General features: G+C 48.9%; 1 protein-coding gene across 1 annotated transcript in view; it reads right to left on the bottom strand.

Moving 5' to 3' along the window:
* Nucleotides 1-1,715: 1,715 nt before the first annotated feature.
* Nucleotides 1,716-19,935, bottom strand: part of GPR179 (G protein-coupled receptor 179) — a 289,378-nt gene continuing 271,158 nt past the window's right edge. Inside the window, exons 9-11 of the mRNA XM_078645602.1 lie at nucleotides 19,305-19,410; nucleotides 14,579-14,725; nucleotides 1,716-12,288 (exon numbers count right to left, since the gene is read on the bottom strand). Of these exons, the coding sequence (XP_078501728.1) occupies nucleotides 8,827-12,288; nucleotides 14,579-14,725; nucleotides 19,305-19,410 (3,715 nt within the window). The 3' untranslated portion in view covers nucleotides 1,716-8,826. The remainder of the gene's footprint in view (nucleotides 12,289-14,578; nucleotides 14,726-19,304; nucleotides 19,411-19,935) is intronic.

Here is a 19,935-nt window from a genome sequence, read left to right on the forward strand (position 1 = left end):
AGACTCTGCCCGCTGAGCCCCACAATGGAACAGCAAACAACTAAGGCAGCAGTTGGGGATTTCAGAAGCAAACACGTTTACATTAGGGGGCGGCACAGTTTACAAGTAATCATTCCACATGAAACACTGTTACCTCTTTCTTTACGTTGTGTTTCTGTGCGGGCGCTGCAATCGTAGTGGCGTGAGGCTCGGCTGTAACTTAATTAGGAGGAACGGCGCCGGTCACATTATATTTTTGACTGCCGTGGCAGCCAGGTAAAGTGCGAAAAGCAGAAGGACGCAGCGCTGCACAAGCCATGATTAAAGCGCCACCACTTTCTCCCATACACAAATTCCCCTTCTTCGGCAGCAGGACGTGACGGCACATCTCCTCCCACCTCCAGTGCAAGACGTTATAAAATAAATCAACTTCACTTGATCTGACTGGAGTGTCCCCCCCCCGGCTGTGACGGTGGAAGCCATTTGGCCTGACAATGAAGTCAAGCGGAGAGCAGCGCCACAGGAAATGACTCGGATACAATGTATCAGTGAGCTGCCTGCCAGCAGCAGTCTTAGCTTAGCTACAATCACCAAAGGAGCAGCGCGTGTAATGCAAGTATGGTGCGCTGCCACCTACCACTAACCACACTACAATATTAGTTTTAGGCAGTGCTTCATGAGGCTTTAGACACTGCAAATTATGCGTGACAATGCATTTCAGCGCGGTGATGCGGAGCACCACACTGAAATGCGTTGGTGTCACACCTGATGCGTGACACTTGGCAGGACTGCATCAATCCCAGGCCACTAACCCCCCAGCCGGGCCTTCCTGACAAACTACCCCAGGTCTCGCCACCTCTGCACGGCAGTGGAGCTTTCTCTGGGCTACTGAGCCCGTGGAACTGACTACGTCTGGCAGTGAAGCGCCGGTTAAGCTGCCAGTGGTAGCAGGCACCTCTTGCAGGTCACGGGGCGGGCATGGGGGGGTGCAGGTGGGCGTGAGGGAGGAAAGGGCGCTCAGGTCACAATAAAAAAAACACACCTTCCTGCCGGGCCCCGCGTGTCTTTGCTCCTGCTCTCGTCTTCCAGGAACAGAAAGCACCCAGCACACAGGCTCCCCTGACCAATTACAACACTGGGTTTTACCCTCCTCCCCTGCTCCTCAGCCCCACCCCGCCCGTCACGCAAGCTGCCACAGTAGGAGGACAAAACAAACTGATAATAACATTACGCATTTATCATTTTTATTTTCCTTTCCTGCTTGAAGGCAGTGGGGCGGCGCTCATCCACCTGAGTGGAGGAGCCGCCACTGGAAGCTGCTCCTCTCAGGCCGCGTGGGCCAGGATCTGCCGGGATCGGAGCACCGCTCCTGCATGCAGTGGACATTCACCTCAGATATTGCCAAGACTTACCTGGGAGGCTGAACTCACTGAGGCAGGTGCTAAGGGAATAAATTGCAAAGGATAATGGAGGATTTCGCTGGTGCCTCTGCCGGAGCTCAGAATATCACATCCAGTGCAGCTGCCAACTTGGCCATGCCCTACCCGCTGATTGTGGTTAGTGCTACAAGTCCCAACGAATGCACTATACAAATGATGATGGCGTAACATTGTCTATACCTATTTCCACTATGATGTGGTCATGAAGCTGTAGCATACATTGGTTTTAAGTGATAAGGGTAGTCCTTGCGACATCTATACCACAAGAAGGAGGAGATTCACTGCAACGTTTTTTCGATAAAATGTCTTTATTTATTTTATATGTATGCATTTTCTTCCAATTCAGGGGATGGGGACATCTCTTTATCCCCATCAATAAACTTTCAACAGACATCAGCACAAAGACATCCTGCCCTCAGTTTCATGTACCAAGGGTGCCAACACCAAAATTCTGTTTTTTGAACAAAACTATTTTCCTCCCCAGTCACGTGGCCTTTACTTTGTAAAGGTGACAAAAGCTCCGGTATGTCCTGGTTCCAACACAGCAACATTGAAATTATCCAAAAATAAGACTACAAAAGACAGGAGGAAAATAAAACACTTGAGTGCAACAATGTATTGGACCACTTCCCTTCTTGTTGAACCTGAATTTTACATACAGGTAGAGTCACTACTCGATGTACTGCACGAGGCGCCTTAACTTCTGTGCAAATGCACCCTGCACCAATCCTGTAAAGTTACACATAAGCAGCGATTTACTCAGCACTTATTTCACCAGTCACATTAACTTCTACACATGCAGCGATTCATTCAGCACATACTGAACCTGCCCCATTAAATTCCACACAAGCAGAGATCCCCTCGGCACACACTGCCATGAGCATGTTAACTCTTGCACTAGATGTAATCCCCTCAGCACACACTGCACCAGTCCTGTTAACTTACACACAAGCGTGATCCCCTCAGGACACACTTCACTGCTCTTGTTAACTTACACACAAGTGTGATCCCCTTAGCGCACACTGCACCACTCCTATTAAAGTACAAACAAGCGTGATCCCCTCTGCGCACACTGCACCACTCCTATTAACGTACACACAAGCGTGATCCTCTGAGCACACACTGCAACACTCCTATTAACGTACACACAAGCGTGATCCTCTCAGCACACACTGCACCACCACCCCTACTAACGTACAAACAAGCGTGATCCCCTCTGCGCACACTGCACCACTCCTATTAACGTACACACAAGCGTGATCCTCTCAGCACACACTGCACCACCCCTACTAACGTACACACAAGCGTGATGTTCTCAGCACACACTGCACCAGTCCTGTTAACTTACACACAAGCGTGACCCCCTCAGGACACACTGCACTGCTCTTGTTAACTTACACACAAGTGTGATCCCCTCAGCGCACACTGCACCACTCCTATTAAAGTACAAACAAGCGTGATCCTCTCAGCACACACTGCACCACCCCTACTAACGTACACACAAGCGTGATCCCCTCTGCGCACACTGCACCACTCCTATTAACGTACACTCAAGCGTAATCCTCTGAACACACACTGCAACACTCCTATTAACGTACACACAAGCGTGATCCTCTCAGCACACACTGCACCACCCCTACTAACGTACACACAAGCGTGATCCCCTCTGCGCACACTGCACCACTCCTATTAACGTACACACAAGCATGATCCTCTCAGCACACACTGCAACACTCCTATTAACGTACACACAAGCTTGGTCCCCTCAGCGCACACTGCACCACTCCTATTAACTCAAGTGTGATCCCCTCAGCGCACACTGCACCACTCCTATTAACTCAAGCGTGAACCCCTCAGCGCACACTGCACCACTTCTATTAACTCAAGCGTGATCCCCTCAGCGCACACTGCACCACTCCTATTAACTCAAGCGTGATCCTCTCAGCCCACACTGCACCACTCCTATTAACGTACAGACAAGCGTGATCCCCTCAGCGCACACTGCACCACTCCTATTAACGTACACACAAGCGTGATCCTCTCAGCACACACGGCACCACTCCTATTAACGTACACACAAGCGTGATCCTCTCAGCACACACTGCACCGCTCCTATTAACGTACACACAAGCGTGATCCTCTCAGCACACACTGCACCACCCCATCTAATGTACACACAAGCGTGATCCTCTCAGCACACACTGCACCACTCCAATTAACGTACACACAAGCGTGATCCTCTCAGCACACACGGCACCACTGCTATTAACGTACACACAAGCATGATCCTCTTAGAGCACACTGCACCACTCGTATTAAGTTCCACACAAGCAAAGGTCTGCTTAGGGCCCACTTCACCAGTCCTACTAACATCCATACAAACATCATTCCACTCAGTGCACATTGCACCTGTTCACTTACACTCACTTACACACAAGCATTTGTATCCTCCGCACACTGGATCCGTCTCATTAACTTTTACATAAGCAGTGATTGTCAATACACACCGAACCACTCAAGCAGTGTCCCATCTCAGTGCACTGTACCATAGGTGTTAACATACAAAACAAATCATAAATAGCACCCAGTGTACAATGCCCAATCAATTCAATTACACATAAGCTGGGTCCTTCTTGAGTACAGTACACCAATGGTGTTAACACTGGTGACAACATACATACACACACTAAAGCTAACCGGTGTACTCTGCGTTAGTTCGCTTTAATCTACATTCAAGCAGTGTCGTGCTCGCACTGCACCACCAGTGTTAACTAACACACAATCATTAAGGTAGTGATCAATGTACCAATCTTTTAACTTGCACACATGGAGCTTTTCTTTACAGTACATTACACCACTTAGTATTGACATACACGCAAGCATTAATGCTACTCCATGCGGGAAATATTCATTATAACGTGGTCATTGCATGTCATTACAACGCGGTTATTACAACGCATATGCCATTACAAAGCATTAGCGAAATGTTACCACGCATGTATCTTTACAAGGCATGCCTTTACAACGATTTAATTGTAAAGGAATGAATGGTAAAGACATAAGAGTTTTACATGTAAGTATTAGGTGTGTATGGGTATTTTTAGGGTTTAGGGTGGGTATGGATTTTAGGGTGGCAAGGGTAATTTTAGGGTTTAGGGTGGGTATGGGTTTTTGGGTGGCAAGAGTATTTTTAGTGTTTGTGGTGGGTATGGGGTTTTGGGTGGCAAGGTAAATGTTAGGGTTATGGTGGGTATGGGTTTTTGGGTGGCAAGGGTAATTTTAGAATTTAGGGTGGGTATGGATTTTTGGGTGGCCAGCGTATTTTCAGGGTTTAGGGTGGGTATGGGTTTTTGGGTGGCAAGCGCATTTTTAGGGTTTAGGGTGGGTACAAGTGCATATCCTCCCCTGTTCACTGCACCACTGCAGCTATCACACACACAAGCACATTTCCTCCCCGGTTCACTGCACCACTGCAGCTATCACACACACAATCACATTTCCTGCACACTTGACTGCACCACTGCAGCCATTACCACAGAGGCAGATATTTCCCCACTTCACTGCACCACTGCAGCTATCATACACACAAGCGCATATCCTCCTCAGTTTACTGCACCACTACTGCTATCTTACACACAAGCACATATCCTTCTCAGTTCACTGCACCACTACTGCTAACTTCCACAGAAGCACATACCCTTCCCAGTTCACTGCACCACTGCTGCTATCTTACACACAAACACATATCCTCCCCAGTTCATTTCACCACTACTGCTATCTTACACACAAGCACATATCCTCCTCAGTTTACTGCACCACTACTGCAATCTTACACACAAGCACATATCCCTCTCAGTTCACTGTACCACTACGACTAACTTTCACAGAAGCACATATCCTTCTCAGTTCACTTCCCCTCTACTGCTGTCTTACACACAGCACATATCCTCCTAAGTTCACTGCACCACTACTGCTGTCATACAAATAAGCACATATCCTCTTCAGTCCACTGCACCACTACTGCTGTCTTACACACAAGCACATATCCTCCTCAGTTCACTGCACCACTACTGTTATCTTACGCATAAGCACATATCCTACTCAGTTCACTGTACCACAACTGCTATCTTACACACAAGCACATATCCTCTTCAGTCCACTGCACCACTACTGCTATCTTACACACAAGCATATATCCTCTTCAGTCCACTGCACCACTACTGCTGTCTTACACACAAGCACATATCCTCCTCAGTTCACTGCACCACTACTGTTATCTTACGCATAAGCACATATCCTACTCAGTTCACTGTACCACAACTTCTATCTTACACACAAGCACATATCCTCTTCAGTCCACTGCACCACTACTGCTATCTTACACACAAGCACATATCCTTCTCAGTTCACTGCACCACTCCTGCTAACTTCCACAGAAGCACATATCCTTCCCCGTTTACTGCACCACTACTGCTATCTTACACACAAGCACATATCCTTCTCAGTTCACTACACCACTACTGCTATCTTACACACAAGCACATATCCTTCTCAGTTCACTACACCACTACTGCTATCTTACACATAAACACATATCTTTCTCAGTTCACTCCACCACCACTGTTATCATACACTTAAGCACATATCCTTCTCAGTTCACTGCACCACTACTGCTATCTTACACACAAACGCATATCCTCCTCAGTTTACTGCAACACTACTGCTATCTTACACACAAGCACATATCCTCCCCAGTTCACTGCACCACTGCTGTTATCATACAAACAAGCACATATCCTTCCCAGTTCACTGCACCACTACTGTTATCATACACACAAGCACATATACTTCCCAGTTCACTGCACCACGGCAGCTATCATACAAACAAGCACATATCCTTTTCAGTTCACTGCACCACCACTGCTAACTTCCACAGAAGCACATATCCATCCCAGTTCACTGCACCACTGCAGCTATCACACACAGAAGCACATATTCTCCTCACTTCACTGCACCACTGCAGCTATCATACACACAAGTGTATGTCCTCCCTAATTCACTGCACCTCTACTGCTATCTTACACACAAGCACATTCCTCCCCATTTCACTGCACCACCCGTTATCATACACTTAAGCACATCCTTCTCAGTTCACTACACCACTACTGCTATCTTACACGAAAGTGCATATCCTCCCCACTTCAGTGCACCACTGCAGCTATCATACACACAAGCACATCTTTCCCAGTTCACTGCACCACTGCAGCTATCTTACACACAAGCGCATATCCTCCTCTGTTCATTGCACCGCCACTGTTAACATGCACAGAAAGAGTACTGTACGACTCCTGTTAATGTCTCCTCTTGGCACCCTGTCCACTAAATGTAATATGCACCCAAGCTCTCTTCTCCTTCTGTGCACTTCAGCACACTTTGCCACACACATTGTTCTACTCACAAGCAGTGAACATGCACACTTCAACACTCCTGTTAACATGCACACAAGTAGTGATTGAACAGGTTTCACCACTCTTAATCTACACACAAGCAGTGATCATGTATGTCTCTTCACAGCTCCTGTTAGCATGCGCATTAGCACATACCATCCTCAGTCACTGCACCACGGATGTGTACTTGAACACGCAGCTATCTGGAACACTTCGCCACTGATGTTTATGTACAGAGAAGCAGTGATCCCTTTCAGTGCCTTGCCCACTAATGTTAACTTGCACAGAAGCTGTGATCTTCAACAGCACACCTCTCCTCGCCTGTGCAGTGACCCCAACTATGACATGCACCTGTACCCTTTATTTGATATTCAGATGCAACTGTCCCATCACTGTTAAATGGGTAAAACAAATACAAATAGCTGGAAAGTAAAATAAACTGTTTGCCCAGCGTGATCCGCAAAACCACTGGCTCAGAGGTCACGAGGAGTCGTGGCTTCTCCGTACTGGCTGTGATTGGCTGTCAGCGGCTGAGGTGTTCCAATAGGGTAAGATGTTGACGTTTCAGTGGTTGTCACTAGTGCATTGGGCAGGCGGGAGTTTGAGTTAAAGTCAACATCAATTAGCATGTGGTCTCCTGCCCACAGAATAGACCTTAAACCCCTCGCCATAACCTCGTTCAACATAGGCATGGTTTAGCTCTGTGTATGTGGTATTGCAGCTTACCATGGGTAACTGAATAACAAGCTTGTGGTCACATTGATTCATTCATGTGAGTGGCTGCTGGCCTGTGGTGCCTTCTGGGCGCCAGCCTGGTGTTGCCACCAGCCAATACTGTTCCCTTTTGTGTTTTGCATAATACTTGCACCTGTGGGGGTGATTGCAGGACTGCAGCGCGTCGCGTTTCAGTAGTTATTGCAGTTCCTCCATCACAATATATCCGACAGGCAGGCATTTTTTTGGGACTGAGGGAAATTTACTAAAAATTCGGTACATTTACCCTAATTTGTTCCTGGGAAGCTAGTCCCGCTCGCCTTAGTGAATGTGCAGTCCTGTGTTGGAGTTGTACCTTAGCCGCTGCATTCTGATTGCGATAATTGCGGGACCCAGATCCAGCCATTGGGTACCACTTCGTAGTTTCCAGCACAGGAGCAGTTTTCATTCGCCCTAAGAAGGCACCATAGTGGGACAGGTCCTTGTATCAAAGTCGTTTTTCTGACGCATACCTCCTTGGTGCATTACAATAGTCCATTGCGGCCAGTGTTTTTTAAGTGGAAGTTGCTATAGGTCGTTTGTTTGGACCCAAAATGCACCTTGTGTGAGCTTTGATGTTGAAGGATCTCTATGGCTCTTGGCAGGTTCATCTCGGTTTTTGCGTTGATCCTGGGTTCACAGCCCAGCCAGAAGCCGAGGCGCCACCGTAAAGTTAGTCTTTTGGGGTAGGGGTAGCTCTGTTACTTTAGTGCTTGAGCAGCATATTCCATGCACAACTGGTCACTCCCAGAATGTGGAATCCGACCAGTGGCCGGAGGTGATGGACTGTAAGTGTCTGCCTATGCATTCCTAGATATCTGTTGTTGAAGTTCCAGATGTCCCCATAAGTGTAAATTATTCTCTTACACCATCTCTTATTGGATGAAATAAAAAATTGATTGTGTGTGGTATTCGGTCACATGTTGGCGCTGGTGCTCAAACAACCAAGATGCCACAGCTCCCACACTGCTGATCTCCTGCTACTGGACCTCTCTGACGTATGGGCATGGTGAGACAGTTCACCTCAGGCTCCATTTTGGTATCCATGATATGGCCTTTGAGGGGTAGAGTAGCTGTGGCTGTTCTATCTTGGCTTAGGAAGGAATTAAACATTTTGTTTTCAAAGCCATTCCTACTCTTGAATGCCCTCCGCCAGTCGGAACGGTTAGCCCCCAGACCCCTCTGCCCTCACACATTGGCGCAGAATGTTACTCAAAATCCCATGGGCAGACTTCAGGCTTTTTTATTGGGTTTGGCATCTTGGTGTCACATTGTGGCGACTCAGCTGCGTTGCTGTGTGCAATGGGGCTGCTGGTGGGCTGATCTTCCGCTGCATCCCAGGGACACACCTCCATGACTTTGCCACATCCCAGGCTGTTTTCTTCTGCTTCTGTGGAGTCATCTGGCTCTTCCCAGGGGCAGACATTTGTTCTGAGGCTGCCCACTTTGTTTATCTTGCTGGCACCACTGTCCAGTACCGGACTGGTTTCTTTAAGGTCCGGGTCCATGATGGTGCTCTGAGGTCCTGTCGGAGACCGCGCCTTTGGACTCTTTGGGCTGTAGCCCTTGGCGGGCCCCATAGATGCCCTCTTGGCAAGATTCTGTACAACGTCATTGTCCCAAGGCACTGCATCACTTGGTTTCTTGTTTAAGGAATAGTTCCTCTTCTTGGCAAGGCCTTTGGAGTGTGGCATCCCTTCCCCGCCCTGGTCCCTTAATTTCTCTTCACTTTTGCTTAGAATCTTATTGAGAGGCATTGTATCTTCGGAATCCCAAAGGCTTTCGTCGTCTTGCAGATGGTCAGCTGACGTGTCCACCACGTTGACTTGACTTGACTCCTGCATGGTCTGGTTTTTTGTAACAGTGGGTATGGCACTTTCCACCTCCCAAGGACAAACTTCTGCTTTTGCAATGTTGTTCACCTGCAAAGTGTCCCACGGGCATATCTCCTCCCTTCTGCTGTCCATGCTGTCTGACTTTGTAGGAAGCGAGATTCCCTGCTCCGATGTCCTGCTGCCTGACTTGCTCATTGTTCCCAAAGGTTCCTCCGAGTCCACACTCTCCCAGGGACAGATTTCATCCCTTTTGCTGTCTAGACTGTCTGACGCCTTCAAAACTACTGGGCCCTCATCAAAATGTTTGCTTGTGGATGGGCTTAGTGCCCCTGGTGACTCCTGCGAATCCAGGCTCTCCCAGGGACAGATGACTTCTCTCTGATTACTGAGTCTTTCGAGCTTCCGCGGAGTGGTGTTCCCTCCAGAATCTTTTGACGTCTCCTTCCCGGCTTTTGAACCCTTCCGTCCTTGGAATGCACTCATCCCTTCTTTCCTTGTTCTAGCTCTTTCCGCGAGGGGGTCGCCAGTCTCCCACGGGCACACATCAGCTTTAACACTGGAATCTTCCTCTATCAGTTCCCAAGGACAGACCTGGGCCTTCCTGCTTTCACTGCTGTCTGATTTATTCAGAACGACCCCTTGGTCGGAGGATCTGCTACCTGACTTGCTAAGCATCCCCGGAGCCTCCTCCGAATCTAGACTCTCCCAGGGACAGATGTCACCTCTCTTGCTGTCCAAGCTGTCTGACTTCTTTGAAGTGTCTTTGCTCTGGTCAGGGGCTTGGTTTTCAAGTAGGCTGCCCTCCACCATGGATTTCTCAGTGTCCGGCGTCTCCCAGGGGCAAATTACTTCTCTTCTGCTCTCTATGCTTGCTGCTCGGCTGATCACCTCTGGAAGCCCCTCTCTAGACCTGCTGAATTGCGGAGAAGGTTCTTCCATGCTCTCCCAGGGACAGACCATCTCGCGGATGCTGCTCTGTTTCTGCACCTTAGATGTGGCAGCACGTTTACCATTGTCCACCAGTCCCACCTCTTCCTTACTAGTTGCTCTGGTGTGCAATGGATGCTCTTGATCATAGCCTTTCTGTTGTCCATTTGTCTCCCAAGGGCAGATTTCCTGATTCTTACTAGAGGTGTTGTTCTGTTCGCTTGGCGTTGCCTCCTCCAACTCCCATGGGCAGATCTCTGCTAGTTTGCTCTCAGCTTTCTCCAGAATTGGCTTTGGCATTTTCCTGGAAACCTCTTGTGCCAATGAACCAATCTGAGCCATTTCGGTGTCCCATGGACAGACGTTGGCCATATTTGGCTTCTCATTCCTGGCAGTTGCTTCATGGTCAACTTTTTTTATACTTGCCTCTTTCTCCCTTCTATCCTTCTCAATTGATTCTGCCTTCACAAGAAGAGGTGCCTTAAATGCCTTCATGGCCAACACCAAACCTTTCAAGGTTTTCTTCTGGGGCAGCTCTTTCAGGCTCTGGGTTTTCATTGCAAAAACACGATGAACAGTCTCGGTGCCACCAATGTCCACCGAAGTTGACCTTGGACCAAATGGTCTTTCCTTGGGCTCGGGGTTAGAAATCTCTGGTGCCTCGGACTCCCAAGGGCAGATGTCCTCCACCTTTGGCGGTGCTGTGCCAGGACTAACTCTGATGGCCAAAGGAGACCAAGGTAGTTTTTTGTCTTTAGGACTGGCTTCTTTTGCCACCCCTCCTCTGATGATTTCCTGGGAGGCTGCATTTTCAGACTTTCTTCCAGGCTCTGAGGGTGATTGGGGATTGCTGGGTACCATAGGAGGTGACTCCTTGGCTGGTTCCTGGTGCTCCCAGGGGCACACCACGGTCTTGTCTATGCTGTGAGTCAAACTCTGGTGCTTAGTGGTCTGTTCTAGCTTTATGCTGGCATTGTGTAGCTTTCCTGACAAGGGTGACGTGTCCACGCTACTGCTCTTTAAAGGGGCATATGTGACGTGCTTCTGCGACTTGCTCTCTGAAGTGGCAGAGGGCAGGTCTTGCAGCTCCCAGGGGCACACCTCAGCCTTGTCAAAACTGCCTGCCAAGAGAGAACTGCGGACTCCTTCATATAAGGTCCCAGGCTGTTTGGTATCATCTGTTCCTGAGGCAGTCCTATCAAGGGCCTCATGGTGCCCAGTGGCATCTGGCACTTGGGGGCTGGCAGACCCTTCTGGCATTTTATCCTCATCCGTGTCTCTAGCTGTCTGGCAGCTGTCGTCCACTTGGAAAACCCTGCCAGTTAGCATAGTCTTTTCCTTTGAGCTGGTGAGAACACTGAGTGATTTTTGCAGGGCACAAGGTTTAGGGTGGAGTGGTCTCTTGTCTGCTAAGAGATTGTGGGCACTGACGGACTTGTACACAAGTGGGGCATCATCCATGGAGTCGGTATTGGATTTTTGGGAGGCTTTTTTTGCCAACTTCTTCCTCATAAGCGAGTCCCGTAGGGAAGCATCCTTGGATGAGCTCTCCAAGCGAGGCGGAGAGTGTTCTTTCTGATCCCGGACATGGTCGTAGGTACTGTGTGATTTCTTGAGTGAGAATACCTTGTGCTTCAGGGACTCGTCTTTCACTTTCACGCTAGAGCTGCTGGCATCGCAGAGCTTTTTCTTGTAGGATCCAGGGTAGCTGCCGCCGCCACTGCTGCTGTCCTTCTCATCGCGGCTGTGCTGACGGGACACGGAGTCTGGGATCTCGGTGATGCGTCTCATGATGGAGCGGCCCAGCCCACGTCGAGAGCTTCTCTTCTTCTGCAGGTGCGGGTTGTTGGTGGTCATCTTCTTGGTTTTGTGAACCTCAAGTTGAGCATACAGCTTTTTCAGTTCATCCTGTAATGATTTGAGATCAAAAGGAAAAATTCAATGCATTTTAACCGCTTTATAAAATTGTCAATATCATTATTAGCATCACTTCGCCCCCGTCCTCCTGCTCTTCACATATTTACTTCCATTAACCCAGTTACCTATTTCCTGATCTCCGATCTGTAGCTCTTTTCTTCCTGATGTTCCTGTATGATCTCCCAATCTTACTGACTTCCCTATCTTTGCTTCCATTCTCCTGGATCTCCACTTCTTTGCTTTCGATCTCCCTGTAGCTCCTTTTTCTGGTGTACTAATCATCTTTACATTATAGCCCACACCAATCCTTCTGCCCTCCTCTATTTGATCCTCCCAAATGGCTTCTCTTGTTTTTGGTTTTACTATTCTTTTCTTGGATTTGTACTATTTATCTATTGAGCCTTGCTTCATATGTTATTGCGTACCTGATTTACTATATTCTTTTTATGATCATGTAAAGCGCTCTGATACCTTTGAGTCTAGCTAGCGCTATATAAAACTTATAAAAAAAACCTTTGCTTCAGTTCATCTCAATCTCTTTACTTCTTCCACAGCTCCTCGCTTCTTTACTTCCTTCCCAGCCCCGCTCCTGTTTCCCAATTCTTACTTCCATTCCTTCCAATGCTCAAAAAGCGAGTGATTGGAGATTGGGATGCATTAACCCCTCACATACAGAACAGCAAACGTTTGTTCTTAGGAGAAGAAGCACTAATGTTTGCCAGAAACTGTATTAGCATGGCAGCAAGAAGAACAGAGCAGCAGAATAGAGTGTTTAGTGAGAGGTGGAAGACCTCTGCTGATAGTGAGAGAAGACTCACTTTCCTGCAGGTACCCAGAGTAAGGATGCACTTGCCAATGGAGGGGAGTCCTCCTAAGGCTGAATCCGCAGTGGAACCCCTGAGGAGATAGCCCCACAAAGAAATATCCTAGAGACCCTCACCAAGACGGTCTTCCTCTATGATATGATCCCCAACTATGTGCCCAAAAGTGGCACCAGACATTACATCAAGATGGCTGCTGTTACGTTACCCCTTACCAGCAGGATCCCAATCATGCTGCTCATCGGGCAAAACATGCCAATATGCAGTAACAGCTGGGACAACAAAAAATACTGGGTATATGAACTGGAGTTGATGGAGACAACATTTTAAGAAGCAGCGAATAGAGCAAGAAAAGGCACTTCAACTGGCTTTTACCAGTAGAAACCCTAACACCACCTTGACCAGCTGGTTAACATAATGCCAGTAAGTGTTAACCTTAGAGGCTTAATGAATGAGTACATGTTGTGCCATGTCACAGTGAGAGTCTTCAGTAGAAGGGTGACAATTTCCAGCATATTTCTTTCCATAGGACCAATTGGTGTGGTGTGCAAAGCCTAGAGGGGATTGGCTAACAGTGGGCATCCCCATTAAAAAGAGAGTAAAAATTAGACTGCCTGGAAGGATCTGGCTCCAACGTGAATGGTGGGGAAATGTGAGTATTTGAAATTCTGAATGAGTCTGCTTGAGCCTGCGAAGAGGAGAGAGGCCATGGTCAGCTGAGGCCGCAGTAGACAACAGGGTGAGTTCTCTCAGGGACCCCTATCTACAGCTTCCAATGGTTTCCCTCTTTGGGCATAGGGAAGCCTCTCTGTTTACATGCTCAGATGTGTCCACTCCCAGTTCTACTTAAACGAATAGGAAATGTTGGCCTTCCCTTTCAGTGGAATACAACTATGAGGTCCTCCAGTGGGCTACGGAAGGGGCACTGGTCCAGTCCTCTTTTGAAGACTGGTTTCGTACAGGTCCTCCCAGGGACGGCACGTGCAAGCACCTATAAATGTCCCCTTCTGACCAGTCCTAAAGGCATAGGTGGTTCTGAGAAATCTGCATTCAAGGAAAGAAGGCTGACCGGAACTTGACTGGACTGGGCAAACTGTTGGAGAAGGGGTGGGTGGGGAGCTGTTGACATGAGTATGCTAACAAATTGGCAGGGACATTAGAGCTTTATAAGGTTAGAGGTGTGGGTCAAGAGACAGAAGGTCCAGTCTGTGACAGGGGTACCAATCTTTCTACAGCCCAGCTACACTGCAAATCTCAAATCCCGGCTTCGTGGTCAATGAGGATCCCCCTGCTACCCTTTCCTGCCCTCCCCCACCCACCCGTCCCCACCTCTGCTATAGAATGATTTGCTGGTCTTTGATCTGCTATCTGGAAGGTTGGTAGGTGCCCACAGCAAAGCCGATACGTCTTTAGCTTCACGTGACTTTACTAGGAAGTGGATTGTCGCGCGCTAGACTCACCCTGATGTCATCGGGGTCCAGGCTGTGCTCGCTCCAGGCAGAGGTGATGCTGCTGTTGAGGTAGGAGCCCGATCGCCGCAGGTCCATCTCATCCTCGTAAACCTCGGCTGCTATCTCCTCCCGCAGGGGGGCGCCAGCGTGCAGGAACTGGGCAAAGAGCGAGACACAACAGCACAGCATGAACAGGGCCCATATCTGAGCACGGGTAACTGCAGCGTATATCTTTGGGCGAAAGCAAGGAGTGGGGATGGAAAGGAAGTTAATCAGGCGTGATAAAGGAGTGAAAGGGGGTGCTGGGACTATGAGAGGAGAGCAGTGCCACAGAGACTGAGAAAGGCTGCCACGAGAGCTAGACAGAGTAATAACGCGCTGGGCTACAAGAAACATGTTATGATGGCATCTTACCTGTTCTAAGTGTCACTGCATTCTCTGCACGCTCAGAATGTGTTCTATGTTCCTCCTGTTGCCAGTCCATCTTCTTATTGAGGCCACGAAGCATCACAACAAAACACAGGGGCACGTGGAGGCCTCGGGGAGGCTAAGATGGGAATGCAACGACGCAACTGGATCAATAAACACCCCTGGGCAGTGGAGTAAGGCAAAATGATGCCCACCCCCAAGCCCCCAAAGGACGCGGTGAGGTCCCACGAGTTTTCCATATTTCAGTAATATTCATAGCTGAATAGGGTGGGGGGAGGGGTGTGTGAAGGGTCGCCCCTCCCTCAGCAGGGGCTGCATGTTCCTCTGTAACGCCGCTGCCCAGGAAGACCAAAACTGTCCAGATTCACCCAGGAGAGAAGACCTTCATCCAGGGCGAGGGGCCTGTGAGCAGTGGTGGCTCTAGGCTCATGGCGGCCCTGGTCAGGGAGCGTAGGTAGGGGGCCCCGGAAGAGGGGGTCCGGTGCGGGCCCCTGGAAGGGGGGGGGGGGGGGGTCAGGGTGTTTGGAAGTGGAACAGAGCCGGAGGCCGCCAAATCCCTGCCAAGGACCGCCACGCAAATATGTATCCATCCTCAGAGGATTAATATATTAAGGATATATATATTGGCATGGCGGTCCCTGGGGTTTGGTGGCCCTGTGCAGGTGCACAGGTTGCACATGCCTAAGGCCGCCCCTGCTGTGAGTCATACACAGAGGCAAGAAGATCCCCTGTATGCAGGGCCGGTTCTAGGATTTGCGAGGCCCTGGGCCAAAAGAGAATGTGCGAGGCCCCTCTAATTTACATAAGGGACCCCTTTGCAAGGAGAAAATTCAGAAACACTGTGGGACGCCCACTGTCCAGCATTTTAGCGCCCCCACATTTTTAACTTTCAGGCCACAAGCAATTCTCACACATACAACCCGATAGGTGTGAGAATTGCTTGTGGGCTAAAAGTTAAAACTGTGGGGTGTGGGATTGAAAGGTAGGCCCCACGGAAAGAAGAGCGGAGTCTACGGGGCGATTTAACCTTTGCTTTATTTAGGCAGTATCAGGATATATAGGAGAGAGCGGTCCTGTTTGCCGCCGTGCCGCAGTCCGAATGCTAGCCCTCCCCGTCGCGTCCTCCCGCGTTGCCTTGCGGCTGCTCACGTAACTACGGGGAGGCTAGACCGCAACACTACACGTCTTCCCCCTTAACAATAGCGGACATAACTCTAACTGTGCCCACAGAGAGATAGAGAGAGATTCACAATTGAAAGTCACTGAGGTGTTTCGGTAGCTTCACCGTACGGCCCTTAAGGGTGTGCGTTACGGTCCCTTGCTCTCTTCCTCCGCGGGGTCCGTCTGACCCCGGGCCTTGCAGCTCCTTCCACACACGGGGCACGTTTGGCCTTCGTGTGCCCTTCTGTAGAGGGCCTGGCATGCGCTTCCACACATGGGTCTCGCGTATGATTCAACGAGGGGTCTTGTTCTTCCACTCATGGCCTCTCTGGAGTTTACGCACAAACACCTTTTCCGTGCTTCTATAGAGGAGCCTCTCGTGCTTCCAAGGAGGGGGCTTTCATCTGTTTACATAGGGTGGCCTCTCGTGTGCATCCACATAGGGGTCGGTCAGTGCGTAATTTGTGAAAAATAAGTGCCAGGGCCCTTGGCAATAGGCCACTACAGCTTGCACCACCCATTTCCCCTGCCAGCGCTGCCAATGACAGCACCAACACAGCTACTAACCTTCATACTCCTACAAGTGATACAATCCAGACTATTCCAGGCCCCCAAAATCTAAAAGAAGGGCTTGTGCGGCAGGTATTAGTCATTTTAATGTATATTAAGTTAATAAATATCTGTTGTTATGCTCGTCTTTAAATTACACAAACAGTGCCACCGTGTGGCAGACTGCCAGAAGTAGAATTGAATGCGCAGACCTTCACTTGAGAGGGGCGTCCCCCACTCGCACTCTGATAGCACGTGCAATTCGGGTAAAAAAATGTTCCAAACAGTATTCCTTGAAACTAAAGTTTTTAATTCTTCTTTTACTCATGAAAATTCGATTCAATATTCTTTATCCATTCATTTCTTTTGTTTAATGTACAAATGTAACTGAAGTTCCAGTGTTAATAAACAAGTGGGGTGCGGAGCACCTGAAACCACCGGCTCAAGTTAAGCTTAGGCCTCTCCTATGCTTCCAAAGAGGGCCTTCTATTGCGTTTTCACAGTGGGGCTTTAAGTGTGCTTGAACAGAGCGCCTCTCGTCTCGCGTGCTTTCACAGAGGAGCTCCTTGTGTGCCTGCGCTGGGCTCCCCTCCTGTGCTTCCACAGTGGGCCTCTCGGGAGCTTCCCCGCTGCCTCCTCTCCTGTGCCTCTCTCCTTGTGCGCATTCAGAGAGCGGCCCCTCGAGGGCTTCCACAGAAGAGGGTCTTGTGCCACAGCGAGCCGGGCCGTCACACGTGAGAGGCAGCAGGACCCGATTACTCCAGACCACACTTTTCAGGGCCCTGCTGCTGCCTCTCTAAAATGCGTGGAACACAAAGCAGGCCTTGTGTGCGTTTGTGATACAAAGCATTGTTAATTAAGCAGTAATGAGGAATATGCAGAAGCTAAATGTGAAAAATACATTTAGGAAAAAAGATTTAATATTTATGGACCTAAACAATCAGCACGATACACCATAATTAATATTATCTACCAGAAATCTCAGCCATTACATCATTGATTGTTGTTCTTACATTGTAAATGTGTTTTGTGACTCAATGAACTTAGAAAGTTACGTTTGAACTGCAAAAACTGTAAAAACTAGGACTACAAATTCAAGCACGGTAATAATATATATATATATATATTTTTAAATTGTACTGAGCAACCAAGTTCTATTAATACTAGCATCAGATAATCTGTACAATAAAAAAGAAAATGTAAATAAATGTATAAAAACTGAGAAGCATTAATGGTTGTCTATTGAGCACTAAATATGTCACATTTACATTGTTATTGATTATGTTGTATCGTGCTGATTGTTTAGGTCCATAAATATTAAATCTTTTTTCCTAAATGTATTTTTCACATTTGACGTAATTGCCCCGGTTTAGGAACATTAGTTGGGGGTACCTCTCTTCCTTACAAACGTAATATGCTGAAGCTGCCTATAAACTGTCTTAGGACAGGATTTCTATTGTGAAGGAGGTCCTTCTCCTGCTGCCAAAAAACATAGGGGGACCCAATTGAACGCTAGGCCCCCAAAAAACCTTCTGACAGGTTGACCACAAGTAGGCCTCTCTCGTGCGCTTCCATAGAGGGGCTCCTCTTGTGCTTGACCAGAGGGGCTTCGCATCTCCAATGCCACTCCATAGAGGGTCTCCCATGAGCACCTTAACTGAGGGGCGGATCTCGCATACGCTTCCAAGTCGGCCTCTCCTGTGGTTCCACAGAGCGGCCAGGCACGTGCTTCCACAGAGAGGTCTAGCACGTGCGGTGCTTCTACAGAGGCCGGGGCCAGGCACCTGCTTCCACAGAGAGGCCTAGGTGGGGACTCTCCCGCGCGCTTCCATGGAAGGGCCTCGTGCGCGCCTGCTTCCGCGGAGGGACACGTGGGCCTGCACACACTTTGAAAGAAGAGTAAGCGCGCGGCACACAGCTTGTCACATGTAAGGTACACGGGCAGGGGTGAAGTTGTTTCCCACAAACGCGCAGGATGGGGGCGGAGGGGTGAATGGAGACGAAAAATCAGACATGTAAGGTGGGGCAGTGAACGAGGTGGATGAATGGAAGAGCAAGCGCATTCTGACGCATGGTGCACCTGGATGGGGTGAGGGTTGAAAGAGTTCAAAGGTGTGAGGATACAGGGTCAAGCGCGAGCCGGAAAGGTACATTGGCAAGACCATATCGTGTATGAGTTTTTTGAGATTATAGGTGAAAGATATAAGGCTGAGGGTTATGTGCTAACATGTTGTATAGAAAGTGAGGAAGGGTAGGGCGAGGGATTCTAGGAAGAAAAATAAAAGGTAAAATGGTGATGTGATGACGTAAGGTCAGAGGGTAAGGGTTAAAGGAGGGGGCAAAAGGTCAAAGGGAGAGTGAATGAATGAAGGGCAAGCGAGGAGGGTACTACAGGGCGAGATGTGAAGAGTCAAGAGTTACATGTTATCGTTTAAGAGGTGAAATGGCTGGGGTAGATGTTTGAGGTGAGGAGGGAAGACCAGAAAAGACCGTTTAGGGTGAGAGGTTAAAGGGGTGAGGTAAAGGTTGAGATGTGAACAGTTAGTCGGTGAGGCAGGAAGGATGTGTGTGTAGGTGTGTAACTTACAGGCATTACCTTGGGTATGAAGAGCAGGGCCAGCGTCAGGGTGATGGTGACATGAGTGTGAATGAAAAACAGCAGCAGCGTCCAATCGGGGTGCAGTGTGGGGACCATGAGAAACCTGCAGATGGGAGGGAGGGGAGAGAGGGGTCATTCTTCACCCTTCGGTGCTCTGCAGGGCATTCCCGGCCTGTCACTGCCCTGTGAAGCCGTACTGACCTCTCACTGCCCCTTCTAGGTCTGTCTGACCTGTCACTGCCCTGTGGAGGCTTACTGACCTCTCACTGCCCCTTCTAGGTCTTTCTGACCTGTCACTGCCCTGTGGAGCCTTACTCACCTCTCATTGCCCCATCTAGGTCTTTCTGACCTGTCACTGCCGTTTGCAGCATTATTGACCTCTTGCTGCTTTGCAAGTCATGTCTGATCCGTCACTGCCCTGTGGGGTCTTTCTGGCATGTCACTGCTCTGTCGAACATTACTGACTTCACACTGTCCTACAAGGCATCCCTGACCGGTCACTGCCTTTGTGGAGTATTACTGACCTCACACTGCTCTGTAGGGTTTCCTTGACATATCACTGCCCTCTCACTATTCTACAAGGCATCCCTGACCGGTCACTGCCTCTGTAGAGTGTGAATGACCTCTC

This window comes from Lissotriton helveticus, chromosome 5_1, assembly GCF_964261635.1.
Source record: "Lissotriton helveticus chromosome 5_1, aLisHel1.1, whole genome shotgun sequence".
NCBI classification, from domain to species: domain Eukaryota; kingdom Metazoa; phylum Chordata; class Amphibia; order Caudata; family Salamandridae; genus Lissotriton; species Lissotriton helveticus.